Source organism: Bubalus kerabau, chromosome 20 (genome assembly GCF_029407905.1).
Source record: "Bubalus kerabau isolate K-KA32 ecotype Philippines breed swamp buffalo chromosome 20, PCC_UOA_SB_1v2, whole genome shotgun sequence".
NCBI lineage: Eukaryota > Metazoa > Chordata > Mammalia > Artiodactyla > Bovidae > Bubalus > Bubalus kerabau.
Genome location: NC_073643.1, coordinates 3,347,591 through 3,365,340, shown reverse-complemented (window position 1 = coordinate 3,365,340; position 17,750 = coordinate 3,347,591). Strand labels below are relative to the sequence as shown.

Genomic DNA, 17,750 nt, shown 5'->3' with positions numbered 1-17,750 from the left:
TTCTACATGACACATTTAGGGGAAAAAGGAAATATTAGTTATTCATTGCTGTTATTCAGTCAGTAAGTCATGTCTGACTCTAGGTGACCCCATGAACTGCAGCATGCCAGGCTTCGCAGTCCTCTACTATCTCCTGGAATTTGTACAAACTCACGTCCATTGTGTCAATTTCAGTTTAGTTGCTCAGTTGTATCCAACTCTTTGTGACCCCATGGACTGCAGCATGCCAGGCTTCCCTGTCCATCATCAATTCCCAGAGCTTGCTCAGACTCATGTCCATTGAGACAGTGATGCCATCGAAGCATCTTATCCTCTGTCATCCCCTTCTCCTCCTGCCTTCAGTCTTCACCCTGCTCCTCCTGCCTTCAGTCTTTCCCAGCATCAGGGTATTTTCCAGTGACTCAGCTCTTCACATCATGTGGCCACAGTATTAGAGTTTCAGCTTCAACATCAGTCCTTCCAATGAATATTCAGGACTAATTTCCTTTAGGATGGACTGGTTTGATCTCCTTGCAGTCCAAGGGACTCTCAAGAGTCTTCTTCAACACCACAGTTCAAAAGCATCAATTCTTTGGTGCTCAGCTTTCCTTATAATCCAAAGCTCACATCCATATATGACTACCGGGAATGTATGTATTTCATAGCTTTGACTAGATGAACCTTGTTGGCAAAGTAATGTCCCTGCTTTTAAATATGCTGTCTAGGTTGGTCATAGCTTTTCTTCCAAGGAGAAAGTGTTTTTTTATTTCATGGCTGCAGTCACCATCTGCAGTGATTTTAGAGCCCCCAAAACAAAGTCTGACACTGTTTCCATTGTTTCCCCATCTATTTGCCATGAAGTGATAGGACTGGATGTCATAATCTTAGTTTTCTGAATGTTGTTTTAGGCCAACTTTTTCTTTCTCCTCTTTCACTTTCATCAAGAGGCTCTTTAGTTCTTCTTCACTTTCTGCCATAAGGGTGGTGTCATGTGCATATCTGAGGTTATTGATATTTCTCCTTGCAGTCTTGATTGCAGCTTGTGTTTCATTCAGCTGGCATTTGCATGATGTCCTCTGCATAAAAGTTAAATAAGCAGGGTGACAATATACAGCCTTGACATACCCCTTTAGCAATTTGGACCCAGTCTGTTGTTCCATGTCCAGTTCTAACTGTCGCTTCTTGACCTGCACACAGATTTCTCAGGAAGCGGGTAAGATGGTCTGGTCTGGTATTGCTATCTCTTTAAGAATTTTCCACAGCTTGTTGTTATCCACACAGTCAAAAGCTTTGGCGTAGTCAATAAAGCAGAACTAGATGTTTTTCTGGAAACTCTCTTGCTTTTTTGATGATCCAACGGATGTTGGCAATCTGATCTCTGGTTCCTCTGCCTTTTCTAAAACCAGCTTGAACATCTGAAAGTTTGTGGTTCACGTACTGTTGAAGCCTGGCTTGGAGAATTTTGAGCATTACTTTACTAGCATGTGAGATGAGTGCAATTGTGCAGTAGTTTGAACATTCTTTGGCATTTTCTTTCTTTGGGATTAGAATGAAAGCTGACGTTTTCCAGTCCTGTGGCCACTGCTGAGTTTTCCAGATTTGCTGACATATTGAATGCAGCACTTTCACAGCATCATCTTTTAGGATTTGAAATAGCTCACCTGGAATTCCATCACCTCCACTAGCTTTGTTCGTAGTCATGCTTCCTAAGGCCCACTTGACATCACATTCCAGGGTGTGTGACTCTGGGTGAGTGATCACACCATAATGGTTATCAGGGTCATGAGGATATTTTTTGTCTAGTTCTTCTGTGTATTTTTGCCACCTCTTCTTAATATTTTATGCTTCTGTTAGGTCCATACCATTTCTGTCCTTTATTGTGCCCATCTTTTCATGAAATGTTCCCTTGGTATCTCTGATTTTTTTGAAGAGATCTCTAGTCTTCCTTATTCTATTGTTTTCCTCTATTTCTTTGCATTGATCACTGAGGAAGGCTTTCTTATCTCTCCTTGCTATTCTTTGGAACTCTGCATTCAGATGCTTATATCCTTCCTTTTCTCCTTTGCCTTTAGCTTATCTTATTTTCTCAGCTATTTGTAAGACCTCCTCAGTCAACCATTTTGCCTTTTTGTATTTCTTTTTCTTGGGGATGGTCTTGATCCCTGCCTCCTGTACAATGTCATGAACCTCCATCCATAGTTTTTCAGGCACTCTGTCTGTCAGATCTAATCCCTTGAATCTATTTCTCACTTCCACTGTGTAATTGTAAGGGATTTGATTTAGGTCGTAGTGGTTTTCCTTGCTTTCCTCAATTTAAAGTCTGAATTTGGCAATAAGGAGTTCATGATCTGAGCCACAGTCAGCTCCTGGCCTTGTTTTTGCTGACTATATTGAGCTTCTCCCTCTTTGGCTACAAAGAATATAATCAATCTGATTTCAGTATTGACCATCTGGTTATGTCCATGTGTAGAGTCTTCTCTTGTGTTGTTGGAAGAGGGTGTTTGGTATGACCAGTGCAGTCTCTTGGCAAAACTCTGTTAGCCTTTTCCCTGCTTCATTTTTTAATCCAAGGCCAAACTTGCCTGTTACTCCAGGTATCTCTTGACTTCCCACATTTGCATTCCAGTCCCCTATGATGAAAAGGACATCCTTTTTGGGTGTTAGTTCTAGAAGGTCTTGTAGGTCTTCATAGAACCATTCAACTTCAACTTCTTCAGCATTACTAGCTGGGGCATAGACTTGGATTACTGTGATATTGATTGGTTTGCCTTGGAAATGAACAGAGATCATTCTGTCATTTTTGAGGTTGCACCCAAGTACTGCATTTTGGACTCTTTTGTTGACTATGAGGGCTACTCCATTTCTTCTAAGGGATTCTTGCCCACAGTAGTAGATATAATGGTCATCTGAGTTAAATTTGCCCATTCCAGTCCATTTTAGTTCACTGATTCCTAAAATGTCAGTGTTCACTCTTGCCGTCTCCTGTTTGACCACTTCCAATTTACCTTGATTCATGGCCCTAACATTCCAGGTTTCTATGCAATATTGTTCTTTACAGAGTCACACTTTGCTTCCATCACCAGTCACATCCACAACTGGGTGTTGTTTTTGCTTTGGCTCTGTTCTTCATTCTTTCTGGGGTTATTTCTCCACTCTTCTCCACTAGCTTATTGGGCACCTACAGACCTGGGGAGTTCATCTTTCAGTTCCCTATCTTTTTGCCTTTTCATACCGTCCATGGGGTTCTCAAGGGAAGAATACTGAAGTGGTTTGCCATTCCCTTCTCCAGTGGACCACATTTTGTCAGAACTCTCTACCATGACCCGTCCATCTTGGGTGACCCTACATGGCATGGCTCATAGTTTCACCGAGTTAGACAAGGCTGTGGTCCATGTGATCAGTTTGATTAGTTTTCTGTGATTGTGGTTTTCATTCTGTCTGCCCTCTGAAGGATAAGTATAAGAGGCTTATGGAAGCTTCCTGATGGGAGATACTGACTGTGGGGGAAACTGGGTCTTGTTCTGATGGGTGGGGCCATGCTCAGTAGATCTTTAATCCAAAAATCTGTTGATGGGCGGAGCTGTGTTCCCTCCCTCCCATCATTGTGTTGACGATGCCACCCACACTTCTCATCCCCTGTCACCCCTTCTCTTCCTGCCCTCAGTCATTCCCAGTATCGGGGTCTGTTCCAGTGAGTTGGATCTTTACATCAAGTGATCAAAGTATCGGAGCTTCAGCTTTAGCACCAGTCTTCTAATAAATATTCAAGGTTGATTTCCTTTAAGACTGACTGGTTTGATCTCCTTGTTGTCCAAGGGACTCTCAAGAGTTTTCTCCAGTGCCACAATTCAAAAGCATCAATTCTTCAATGTTCAGCATTCTTTATGGTCCAACTCTCACATCCCTACATGACTACTGGAAAAATCAGCTTTGATTATATTGACCTTTGTTGGCAAAGTGATATCTCTGCTTTTTATTATGTTGTCTAGGTTTGCCATAGCTTTCCTTCCAAGGAACAAGCATCTTTTAATTTCATGGCTGTGGTCACCATTATTCATTATTATTATTCTATTATATATATTTATTCATTATAACCTTTTATTTCAAGGCTGTAAATCACCAGATGGTCAGTACCAAAAACAGATTATGTTTTCTGCAGCCCAAGATAGAGAAGCCCTATACAGTCAGTAAAAACAAGACCTGGAGCTGACTGTGACTCAGGTCATGAATCCATATTGTAAAATTCAGCCTTAAATTTAAGAAAGTAGGGAAAACTACAAGGCCATTCAAGTATGATCTAAATCAAATCCCTTATTATTATACAGTGGAGGTGATGAATAGATTCAAGGGACTAGATCTGGTAGACAGAGTACCTGAAAAACTATGGATGGAGGTTTGTAAAACTGTACAGGAGGCAGTGACCAAAAGCATGCTAAACAAAAAGAAGTGCAAGAAGGCAAAGTGACTGTGTGAGGAGGCTTTACAAATAGCCAAGGAAAGAAGAGATGTGAAAGGTAAGGGAGAAAGGGAAAGATATACCCAGCTGAATGCAGAGTTCCAGAGAATAGCAAGGAGAGATAAGAAGGGCTTCTTAAAGAACAATGCAAAGAAATAGATGAAAACAATAGAACGGGTAAGACCAGAGATCTCTTCAAGAAAATGAGAGATATCAAGGGAAAATTTCATGCACAGATGGGCATAATAAGGACAGGAACAGTAAGAAGAGATTAAGTTAGAAGAGATTAGAAGAGATTAATTAGAAGAGATTAACAGTTAGAAGAAATTAATCTCTTCTAACAATCGGAAGAGATTAAGAAGAGGTGGCACAGACTAATTATACAAGACGAATTATACAAGAAAGGTCTTAACCATGATGGCATGGTCACTGACCTAAAGCCAAACATCCTGGGATGTAAAGTCAAGTGGGCCTTAGGAAGCATTACTACGAACAAAGCTAGTGTAGGTGATAGAATTTCAGCTGAGCTATTTCAAAGCCTAACATATGATGCTGTTAAAGTGCTGCACTCGATGTATCAGCAAATTTGGAAAACTCAGCAGTGGTCACAGCAGTGGAAAAGGTTGGTTTTCATTCTAATCCCAAAGAATGGCAATGCCAAAAAATGTTCAAATTACCAGACAGTTATACTCATTTCACATGCTAGGAAGGTTATTCTCAAAATCCTTCAAGCTAGGCTTTAGCAGTATGTGAACTGAGAACTTCCACATATACAAACTGGGTTTTGAAGAGGCAGAGGAACTGGAGATCAATTTGCCAGCATTCATTGGATCATGGAAAAAGCAAGGGAGTTCCAGTAAACCATCTACTTCTGCCTCATTGACTACCTTAAAAGCTTTGACTCTGTGAATCACAGAAAACTGTGGAAAACTGTTAAAGAGATGGAAATACCAGACCACCTTACCTGTCACCTGAGAAACCTGTATGCAGGTCAAGAAGCAACAGGTAGAACTGAATATGGAACAATGGACCGGTTCAAAATTGAGAAAGGAGTACGTCAGGGCTGTATATTGTCACCTTGCTTATTTAACTTATATACAAAGTACATCATGTGAAATACCAGGCTGGATGAAACACAAGCTGGAATCAAGATTGCTGAGAGAAATATCCGCAAGCTCAGATACACAGAAGATATCACTCTAATGGCAGAAAGTGAAGAACTAAAGAGCTTCTTGATGAAAGTGAAAGAGGAGAGTGAAAAAGCTGGCTTAAAACTCAACATTTAAAAATCTAAGATCGTGGTGTCTGGTCATATCACTTCATGGCAAATCAATGGGGAAAAAGTGGAAGCAGTGGCAGATTTTATTATCTTGGACTCCAAAATCACTGCGGATGGTGACTGCAGGCATGAAATTAAAAGATGCTTTCTCCTTGGAAGGAAAGTTATGACAAACCTAGACAGCATATTAAAAATCCGAGACATCACTTTGCTGACAAAGGTCCATATAGTCAAAGCTATGATTTTTCCAGTAGTTGTGGATGTGAGAGTTGGATCATAAAGGAGGCTGAGTGCCAAAGAACTGATGATTTCAAATTGTGATGCTGGAGTAGACTCTTGAGAGTCCCTTGGACTGCAAGGAGATCATACCAGCCAATCTTAAAGGAAATCAACCTTGAATATTCATTGGAAGATTGATGCTGAAGCTGAAGCTCCAATACTTTGACCACCAGTGCAAAGAGGTAACTTATTGGAAAAGACTCTGATGCTGGGAAAGATGGAAAGAAAAAGGAGAAGGGGGCAGCAGAGGATGAGATATTTAGATAGCATCACCAACTCAATGGATATGAATTTAAGCAAACTCTGGAAGATAGTGGAGGACAGAAGAGCCTGATATGCTGCAGTCCATGGGGTTGAAAAGAATCAGACAGGACTTAGTGGCTGAACAATAACAACAACAAATCATATCGGTGGACTTAAAAGATTTTAATAAACCTAAACCCTTGAAACCAGTAGCTTGGAAATGATGCATAAATATCTTCATTTTTATTCATCTGTATTTTAACTTTGTTTTAATAAAACATTCAAGAGTTAGGTTAACATTTACCTCCTCGGGTTAATATGAGGACTGACTCAAACGGCATTTGTGAAAGTGCCCTGTGTTCAGTAAACATCCAGTAAGCATCCATTCCTACTATGTTTGATACCATACCCCCAAATGTCTTACAAATAAAATTTCTGTAAAATCTGTATCATATCTATTTGTTTTATTGTGGCAAAAAGCACATAACATGAGACGCACTCTCTTACACTGTTAACTGTGCAGTCCAGTGTTCCTAACTATAAGCGCAGGGTGGTGCAGCAGATATCTGGAACTTTCCTTTCCAGTTACTTTTCCTTACCCCCTGAGACATGTGTCTCTAGTTTATTTTTGTGGGATAAGTTGGTAAGCATTATTTCCCCCATTTGTTGGCCAGTATATTTAATGTAATTGACCTATGAGTGCACCAGATCCAAAAGGGAAGGAACAGGCCAGACTTTCCAACTCCTATATGAAGTATGTGTATGCATTTTTCTCTGTAGACTTTTCCCCACCGACCTGTTTGAGACCTTCATTGATATAGGACATTATGTTCGTGATATCAGTGCTTATGAAGAATTAGTATCAAAGTTGAATTTATTAGTGGTAAGTCTTGACTTTTAAACTAATTTGGCAGGCTGCCATGTGGTTAGGACGTGCTTAGCCTAGTGACCTGTTTCCTTTTCATTTTTTGGTTAGGAGGATGAACTAAAGCAAATTGCTGAAAATGTTGAAAGCATTAATCAGAATAAAGCTCCTTCGAAATATATAGGCAACTATGCGATTTTGGATCATCTCGGCAGTGGAGCTTTTGGCTGTGTTTACAAGGTGATCTTGCCCTCAAACAGCATTTCCGATGTTTCCAAACAAGTTGCATGTCCCCCTGCACACTCACATACACGTGAATTGGAGCGCTTGTTGGTGAGCAGGTAGAAATAAAAAGCAGAATGATTTTTGTCCAAGAGACGGCTGCACTGATATATCTCACTCTCAGCTCTGGAAACTGGCCACTGACCTTTGAAGATAAAAGGTATCATTGATCCCTCACGCACATAGTCAAAATGGCTTGTCCTAATGCATGACACATTCTCCAAATTCACGCACATAGTCAAAATGGCTTGTCCTAATGCATGACACATTCTCCAAATTCACACCGGTGTTTCTGTACTTATCCAGTAAAATCCTGCGAAATACGATAACCTGATCCAGGAGAGATTGATAAAAATTTTTTTAGAGCTGAGCTTAGTGTAAATTCGAATTGAATTTTTAAAGTTATATAACTAATTTAAATGACTTGGCTTAATCATGTGACCTTATTAATCTGTAGTAATCACTTTCTTCCTCTCTTCCATTGTCTCTCTCTCTTTGTCTCATTTATCTTAGGTTAGAAAGCGCAGTGGTCAAAATCTGTTAGCAATGAAAGAGGTCAACTTACATAACCCAGCATTTGGAAAAGATAAAAAAGACCGAGACAGCAGTGTAAGGAATATTGTTTCTGAATTAACCATAATTAAAGAGCAGGTAAATGGTTTTGCTTACAAAGATGTTTTCCTTAAATAAATGTCATCCAAAAAGTAGAGTTCATGTGCTGTTCCTGTCCACGCTGTGTAGGAACTAGTTCTGTTTAAAATAATTGGCCCTGAGGTGATATCAATCACCAAGTTTTCTCCTAAGGCTTGACATTGAACCACAGACAGTATATGGGGTTATAACTACATCAGGGCCAGGAATGCAGAACAGTTGAGTTCACAGCCCAGAATGCATAATGTATGAGAAAGCATATCCACTTCCTTCTTATTATGTTGAAGTATATTTGGTTACTTCATTATGTGCATAAGAGTATGACTAAGACTTCCCAGATTTTTGTCAAATGAAACCAAGTTGTTGACATTCCTCAAATATGGGTTATTTAATCTAAACTGTGGATTTTCAAGTTGGGTTATTATTTATTGGCATGAGCAGAATATTCTAACATAGTGTTAACAACTTAATTAAGTATCATGAAGGTCTGTTTAGGAGAAAGAATAAACTTGTCAGAGAGAAATGGGATTTTGTCATCAATGAACACACTGGCTTCTTCTTCAGCTTTCTTTGTTTTGTTCACTGTGAATGCTGTTTGTTTGTAACTCCTGGGGAGACCTATCAGTTCATGGCTGTTTGTTGTTCTTCAGTCCCTGTCCTTCACGATCTCTCCTGGAGTTTGCTCAAACTCATGTCCGTTGAGGTAGTGATGCTATCTAAACATCTCATCCTCTGTTGCCCCCTTCTCCTCCTGGCCTCAGTCTTTCCCAGAATCAGGGTCTTTTCCAATTAGTCAGCTCTTCGCATCTGGTGGCCAAAGAATTGGAGCTTCAGCTTTAGTATCAATCCTTCCAATGAATACTCAGAGTTGATTTCCTTTAGGATTGACTGGTTTGATCTCCTTGAATCCAAATCTGAACACAGTCTAGCCAGTGAGCTAGGTCAAGAACATGGCTCTTTTGCTTCCCTAGTCACATGTTATTTGAATTTGAAACCTGCTGGCCACTTGGTAGTTGATGAGGTAAACTAGTGGTTTTAGGATATCTTCTAAGAAAAGAAGTCGTAAGGGCGGGGCCGTAGGAGGCTTCTGCTTGAACTTTGAGAGAGCTCAAGATTCATTTTGATATTTGGCAAAACTAATACAGTTATGTAAAGTTTAAAAATAAAATAAAATTAAAAAAAAAAAAAAAGACTGTAGGACTGTGCTATCACCATGGGCTTAAACTAAGGAGAGGCAGCAAGTTGAGGTCAAAAAGGAGGCGGTGGTGGCAGACAGGAGTGGGAGAAGTGGGACTAGAGTGGGAGAATGGATTTGTTAATGTTAGTACTGAGTTGTAGTAACAAAGACGCCCCAAAGTATTGATATATGGGCTTGAAGGTGAGGCCTCTCCATGTAGGGGCTTCATCTTCCTGCCAGTCCAGATGCATTGCTCTGCTCCATGTGGTCAGGCAGGGACCTGCTCCTCCTCTCCCATTGCAGCCACCAAGGTGGTGCGCCCTGCATTTTGTGTTCAGACAGTGGGCTCCCCTCACTCTCCACTGGGGAGAGCTGAGTGATAAGCTCCCTCAGGGCTGCAGGAGAAACAGAGAGTTGTGACCTGTGGTGGGAAGTGCATCCTGCTACCACCTGATGGGATGGAGCAGCGTGAGGGCAGGTTTCGGTGGACAGCCAGAGGACTCTCCTGTGAAATGGCAAGAAGAAAGGCTAGAGAAAGATACAAGACATCTACGATGTACCACGGACTGTTCTGAGATGAAACAAACTCCAGTTTACTTAGAAACTCAAATTGTAAATAAACAACCACAAAAACTTAGTATTCTTTTGGAAAATTATCCCTTATAGAATTTCTGTGTCATATTCTAAGTCTGCAATGTAGGAGACATAGGTTCAGTTCCTGTGTTGGTAAGATCCCCTGGAGAAGGAAATGGCAACCCACTCCAGTATTCTTGCCTGGAAAATTCCATGGACAGAGGAGCCTGGCGGGCTACAGTCAATGGGGTCACAAGAATCCGACTTGACTTAGTGACTAAACCACCACCCATTCTAAGGTAAACTATGCCAAAGAGAAATTTTACTGGACGCTTTTTGGAGTGCATGCCTGCTCAGTCATGTCTGACTGTTTGTGACCCCCTGGACTGTAGCCCGCCAGGCTCCTCTGTCCATGGGATTCTCCAGGCAAGAACACTGGAGTGGGTTGCCATGCCCTCCTGCAGGGACCCCTTTTGTTGAGGTATAAATGACATATGACAGCAGATTAGTTTCAGGTGGGGAACATGATGGTTCAATATTTGTATATATTATGACGTGATGACCACACCAAGTCCAGTTAACATCCACCACATGTAGCTAAGATGAGAACTTTTTTCCTCAAACTTATTTATTTTTAACTGGAGGAAAATTGCTTCACAATATTGTGTTGGCCCCTGCCATATATCAACTTGAGTCAGCCATAGGTATACATGTGTCTCCTCCCTCTTTAACCTCCCTCCCACTTCCTACCCTTCCACCCGTCTAGGTTGAAGTGAAGTGAAGTGAAGTGTTAGTTGCGACCCCATGGACTGCAGCCCACCAGGCTCCTCTGTCCATGGGATTTTCCAGGCAAGAATACTGGAGTGGGTAGCCATTTCCTTCTCCAGGGGATCTTGCTGACCCAGGGATCAAACCCGGGTCTCCTGCACTGCAGACAGATACTTTATCTACTGAGCTATGAGGGCAGAGCCCCAGTTTGAGTTTCTTGAATCATACAGCTAATTGCCACCAGTTTTCAACTTGAACTAGGAAGATGGTACTGATGAACCTGTTTACAGGATAACAGTGGACATGTAGACATAGAAAACAGACTTATAGACACAGGCAGTGGGGAGACAAGGTGGGGGTGGGACAAATGGAGAGAGTAATGCAATCAGAACTTTTAAACCACAAGGAAAACTTTATTCAGGACCACTGCAATAGAAGTCAAACTATTGCAAGAGAGGAGAGAGATTCAACTCAGCTCTCAACAGGAGAGGCATGACGGGGGACTTACAACTAAAAGTCAGGGCTGGGGGTGTCAAAGAATGGAAAATTGGTTAGTTATCAGGTTGGGGAAGAAAAACTTGATCAGATCACAAAGATGAGGGGTGAAGAACTTGACTGGATATCAAGAGTGCAAGATTCCCACTAAACTAACTGAGCAGGATTCTCGCTAAAACACTGCAGGCCAAGGAGAGGAGGCCTGGTCCAGGGGATCACCCAGAGGAGTCTGCCCTAAGTTTGTTCAAGGAGGGAGACATGGGCAATTATTCTTATAATTTTAATGAGATTAATAGCTCATTATTATTTTGATGTGAAAATATTAGTCGCTCAGTCATGTCAGCCCTTTGCAGCCCCATGGACTGTAGCCTGCCAGGCTCCTCTGTCCATGGGATTCTCCAGACAAGAATACTGGAGCGGGTTGTCATTCCCTTCTCCAGGGAATCTTCCCAACCCTGGGATTGAACCCGGGTCTCCTGCATTGTGGGTGGATTCTTTACCATTAGTTTCACACTAATCATTTTGGAGAGCATAGAAAGACATGAGTCGTGTAAATAGACCCAGTGTATATAAATATTTAAGTGGCAGAGAGAGATTAAGAGCATAGATAAATGTGTTCAAAGTTAATTGTTTCATTTCAGTTTTCTCCTGGATGCAATCTGTTTGTGGTATTGGAACAGGGAGTGTTAAATGAATTCTTAAGATAGCTTCCAGTTCTATAATCCTCCATTTTAGTTAAGTGAGAAAGCACAACCAGTTTTTATTGCTATTTTATAAGGCTATATAGGAGATTGCTGTTTTCAGAATAGTTTTGTAAGCAGCAAATAAAAAAGAATCATGAAAAATTAGATGATATTTTGAAATGCTTTTGTATAAATAAATGTAAACAGGATAATTTCTTTGTTGTTTTCAAATATGAGTCCAACTAAATTGTGAAAACAAGTTTATATTTTGAAGTATGTGTAATGTTTGTTATTTATTTTCTTATAGCTTTATCATCCAAACGTTGTACGCTATTATAAAACATTTCTGGAAAGTAAGTATGAGTTTTCGTGATATTTCTAATAAAGTATCTATGTTACTTACATATTTTTTTAAAGAATGTTACAAAAGAAGCTTAATCAACTCTTTTCTCTACCTTTGTTATATGTATGATAGTTGATATTTTTCATCACTGTCTTGATCAGTGAAACACTGATAGTCAAAGATCAAAATATACTTATAAAATACTTAGATCTCTATATATAAGATTGCACGAACCAACCAAAATACTAATTATTGCTATTTTCATATACAAAAAGCCTTTAGTAGGATCAGGAGAAAATAAAACTAAAGGATGGTGGCTTCTTTAAGAAAAAAATAAAAAGTTTGTTTTTTTTTTTTAATTAAATCAGATGATTTTTTCCACCCTCTTCCCCTCAAACAAATTGGGCTGGGTGTTTGAGGTTTCTTTCTCTTGAAGTTCAAGTAATTGCCACAAGGTGGCGATGGAACCCTGACTGCATCATCTTTAGGATGATGGAATGCAGAATCAAAACGTTGAGATAAAACCAAACCCAGTCACTTGTTTTTAAAAACAATAGAACTTTTGACTGAAGCAATATATATTTTAATAGACCTGATGTGCTTCACTTGTGAAATTTCAAAATAAGTCTCCACATGAAGGGGCTTCCTCACTGCCTCTTTGTCTGTGCTTGTGCTCAGATCCTCAGTTGTGTCTGACTCTTTGCCACCCCATGGACTATAGCCCTCCAGGCTCCTCTGTTCACAGGATTCCCCCAGCAAGAAAACTGGAATGCCATTTCTTCTTCCAAGGGATCTTCCCTACCCAGGGATTGAACCCATGTCTCATGCCTCCTGCATTAGCCGCGGGCTCTTCACTGCTAGCGCCACCTGGGAGGCCCCTATCCGTGCTGCTGCTGTACAAACCTGGCAGTGTTACGAGTTTTCCCATCCTCGGTTGACTCAGAGGAACTGAGTGGTGAAACCTACAGCAAATCCAGCTCCCTTGGCCATTTGTTCTTGATATTAGAATAATTTCCTGTAATTTAGTGCACATCCCATCATAAAGAGGTCTACACTGGCTTCTGACTTATGCTGAAGTGATACCATTAACTTTAATTTGAAAACAAAATAACGTGACTACTTCTGAAAAGAATTGAAAGTAAATTTAAAAATACATAAAATATGTTGAAATAGATTAGGAAATCATGATAAAAGGAAATAGAAGGTGAGAAAATTAAAAATAAAGCTAAAGTTAGTTCTTGTTGTTTAGTCACTCAGTTGTGTCTGACTCTTTGTGACCCCACGGACAGGCCCCTCTGTCCATGGGATTTCCCAGGCAAGAATACTGAAGTGGGTTGCCATTTCCTACTCCCGGGGATCTTCCTGACCCAGGGATTGAACCTGCATCTCCGCATTGGCAGACAAATTCTTTACCACTGAGCTACCTGGGAAGCCCATACATATTTTACATACAGCCAAAACATTACAGAAGATACATATCACATACTGTTGTTGATAGTTCCATATTAGTTTTGGAGGAGAAAGTAGAATTTACTTCTGTTTCTTAACATCCAAAGAAAAGAGGCAAAACCAGTCAGTTATGAGATTCCTGGGGTCCATCAGCTGCAATCTGGAGAAGGCCAGCTTTCTCAGTCCTTGTCAGGGGCTGAGATTTTCCATCATGGGTGGTATATCCAATGCGCTTATTTCTAAACCATGATGTGATTTCACTGTAAAACACTGTAAGGTAAATGTATGAGGCTGAAGAAAAATAGATTTAAAACATTTTTCTGAATGTCTAGTTTAGTTTAAGTGTAAATTTTAGACCACTGAGAGAGGTGGGTTTACCTGTTCTTCAGGGAATTCTCTGTGATGGGAGTATTTGCTTCTCTTTGGTGGTCCTCAGCCCTTCTACATCCTGGTATACGCAGAAAATGATAACATTTGCCAGCCCAAACTGATGCTAGGCGGCTGCCTGTAGTTGAAAGAGATACAGTGGCCCCCAGAGCCCCCTGGCCCCTGACCTTCCAGCTGAGTGAAACCACGTCCCTAACTCTTCTGTGATGTGTGTGCCCTGAACACCCACTGGGAAGCTTGGATTCTAATTCATAAGTTCTTTCAAAATGTCTATATTGAGTTTAATTTTCTATTACCGTTTCTTTTTTCATATATAGATGATAGGCTGTATATAGTTATGGAACTTATAGAAGGGGCCCCTCTTGGAGAGCATTTCAGTTCTTTGAAGGAAAAACGACATCATTTTGCTGAAGAGAGACTATGGAAAATATTTATACAGGTATCGTTCATCTTCATTAACTTTCCCTATGAAACAGTAAAGGTCTCAGCTGATCTCCCAGAGGTGTGTGCAGTGGTTGTGAGTGGCGGTCTGTCCGTGTATAGCACGGAAGCAACCTTTGCTTGTTGTTTGCCATTTACAGCTGTGCTTGGCTCTTCGGTACTTGCACAAGGAGAAGAGGATCATCCATAGAGACCTGACGCCGAACAACATCATGCTGGGGGACAAGGACAGAGTGACTGTCAGTAAGTATTCAATCGGAAAGTTTCAGCTTGAGAGTCTCTGAATATTATTCTAGGGCAGAGTAGTTGGACAGAACTTCCCACACCGATAGGTGCATTCTCTGTCTGTGTTTTCCAGTCCAGCAGCCACTGGCCACGTGTGGCTATTGGGCACTTGAAATGTGGCTACTGTGACTGAGGATATGAATTTTAAATTCTACTAACTTTTAGTTAATTTAAGTATCCCTGTGTGGACTAGTGGATACTATAGTGGACAGTGACTAGTGAAGTTCTTGATGTTCTTGAAGTTCTCAGTATGAGAGAATAAAATACTCTTAGAATGCTGGAGCCTTTAATTCCTAAATCAATGGTTTCTAGGTTTTTTTTTTTCTTTCTTTCTGTAGCATACTTCTTCATCAACAAAGGCTTTTATGACTACCACATAAACACATTATTGTACTGTTTTAACATAGCCTGTGACATGGGTGACCAATAAACGTATCAAGGACTGTAAAAAATCTAGCCATTTGTATACTTCAACATGTTTACTTTATACCACAGTATCTTCAAATGTAGCAGGTTATCCTAATGTTATATACATTTTTGCAAGTGAGAAACTTAGTTTTTTTCCCCATAGTTGTAATTTCTCAATCATAAAATGAGCTTTTTAGCTTAGAATGATATATTACCTTTCCTGTGTCCTCTTCACTTACGAACACTAGCTACTCGAGTGGTTCGCCCACTACAAGTAGGGAGAAATAGCTAAATCAGTGTTCTGGAAATATTTGTGATCGTGACCTTCCATTAGTAAATTCTTTTGATAACACACTGCTGATATGTGTATTGTTGTTGTTATTGTTGCCCAGTAACTGTCATGTCTGACTTTTTGTGACCCCATGGACTATAACGTGTCAGGTTCCTCTGTCCTCCACTATCTCCTAGAGTTTGCTCAAATTCATGTCCATTGAGTCAGTGATGGTATTAATATATAACCATCACTCACTAGTAATTGCCCTCCACTCTTCCCCAGTATTGGTTGGAAGGTATTGGATACATTCCAACCTGGGGATCTCATCTTCCAGCATCATATCTTTTTGCCTTTTCATACTCTCCAGCTGGAGTGGGTTCCATTTCCTTCTCCAGTGGACAGCATTTTGTTTGTCCAAACTCTTCAGTATGACCCATCCATCTTGGTGACTCCTAGCCTCATAGCTTCATTCAGTTATGCCAGCACCTTTGCCATGACAAGGCTGTGATCCATGAAGGGGCAATATATGTATGCTTATTTATAAATGCTATACACATATCACTGTATAATTATTCTATAGTGCATGACGTCAACAGAAATAACATGCAAAGGGGTGCATTAAAATTCAAGATAGAGATTTTGGTATTATCCACCCCTCCCCTGCCTAGTGAATTGCTTCAGGCACCCAACTTAGGAGATCCTCTCCTAAATTTTACTGATGTGACAGACATTTGTGCGTACCTGCTTGCATGTGTGCTAAGTTTTGTCAGTTGTGTTCAACTCTTTGCAACCTTTGGATCGAGCCTGCCAAACTCCTCTGTCCATGGATTCTCCAGGCAAGAAAACTGGAATGGGTTGCCATGCCCTCCTCCAGGGCATTTTCCTGACCCAGGAATTGAATCTGTGTCTCCCTACGTTGGCAGGAGGGTTCTTTACCACTAGCACGACCTGGGAAACCTGAAAGAGATTTGACAATGTTTTAAAGCTGAGTCTCTTAGTTTGGGAAGAATCGGATTCCTCGTGAAGGCAATTTCAAATGTAGGCTTTTACCATAACCACATCCTCAGTAACAACAATTAGATTCATTGTCCAGATTTTTTTTTTGTTAGACCATGCTACATTAGTTTAAAAAAATCCCCACACAGAAGCTCTATCAAAATCTTCAGTGCAAACTTACTTGGTAATATTTCAAGACAATGCTTTGCGATATACGTGATCAGGTCAAATAATTGTGACTCTTCATCTTGGATACACATTTAATTTACTTAATCTAGAAGTTAATTATAATTTTGTTTATCATAAGCTTTTTACTGTTTTCTTTTTATGAATTGTACTTGTGTTTCCTTAAGAATCTTTTTTTAGGACTTCCTTGGTGGCTCAGACAGTAGGGCATCTGCCTATGATGTGGGACACCCGGGTTCAATCCCTGGGTTGTGAAGATCTCCTGGAGAAGGAAATGCAACCCACTCCAGTATTCTTGCCTGGAAAATCCCATGGATGGAGGAGCCTGGTAGGCTACAGTCCATGGGGTCGGAAAGAGTCGGACACAACTGATCAACTTCACTTCTTCTTTAAAAATTTTTACTATTTAATGTTTGTATGCTTGTAGATATTTTAATTTATAAATTAATAAGGATTATGATAAATTGTGTGTTTGAATTTCATACCAAACAGTATGTGTGTGTGTGTGTGTGTGTGTGTGTGTGTGTATAAATACTATTAAACAGATGCTTAATAGTTTAATAGATCTATTTAATCTTTCTAAAGGTGATTTTTCAGACCATATTTTCTGAGTCTAGCCAATGCTATGTCCCATTTTCTTACATTTAAATACATTGAGGTTAATCTTTTATTGTAGTAGTCTGATTTATTTTCTGTCTAAACTTATTTTAAGTAATTCTTATATTTATTTTCTTTAACCAGTACCACACATCAAAATGGCTTACAAAATAAGATAGTGCTAAAAATCTTATAAAGAAAAACCTATCCCTTTGCAACCCTCAGTTCCATTTCCTTAAAACAACCACTTTTCATTCTTTTTTAGCTCTATTTTTTGGTATTTGGTTTTCCATTGGTTTCCCTGGTGGCTCAGCCAATAATCTGCCTGTAATGCAGGAGACCTGGGTTGGATCCCTGGGTTGGGAAGATTCCCTGGAGGGAGGGCATGGCAACCCATTCCAGTATTCTTGGGCTTCCCTGGTGGCTCAGACAGTAAAAAAATCCACCTGAAATATGGGAGATGTGGGTTTGATCCCTGTGTTGGGAAGATACCCTGGAGAGGAAAACAGCTACCCACTCCAGTATTCTTGCCTGGAAAATCCCATGGACAGAGGAACCTGGTGGGCTACAGTCCATGGGTACAAAGAGTCGGATATGACTGAGTGACTATCACTATGATAGTTGAGGATTCAATTTTCTTGTTTTCTCTTCTTC

General features: G+C 40.3%; 1 protein-coding gene across 2 annotated transcripts in view; it reads left to right on the top strand.

Annotated features, from left to right (window-relative positions):
- NEK10 (NIMA related kinase 10) overlaps positions 1-16,978 on the top strand; it is a 116,664-nt gene extending 99,686 nt beyond the window's left edge. The window contains exons 17-23 of one of the 2 annotated variants that reach the window (XM_055557627.1): positions 7,017-7,119; positions 7,213-7,341; positions 7,897-8,034; positions 12,038-12,083; positions 14,227-14,348; positions 14,491-14,593; positions 16,667-16,978. In XM_055557627.1, the coding sequence (XP_055413602.1) occupies positions 7,017-7,119; positions 7,213-7,341; positions 7,897-8,034; positions 12,038-12,083; positions 14,227-14,348; positions 14,491-14,593; positions 16,667-16,926 (901 nt within the window). In that variant the 3' untranslated portion in view covers positions 16,927-16,978. Of the gene's footprint in view, positions 1-7,016; positions 7,120-7,212; positions 7,342-7,896; positions 8,035-12,037; positions 12,084-14,226; positions 14,349-14,490; positions 14,594-14,973; positions 15,248-16,666 lie in introns of those variants that run through there. The other variant, XM_055557628.1, reaches the window with a different exon arrangement.
- The last annotated feature ends 772 nt before the right edge of the window (positions 16,979-17,750 follow it).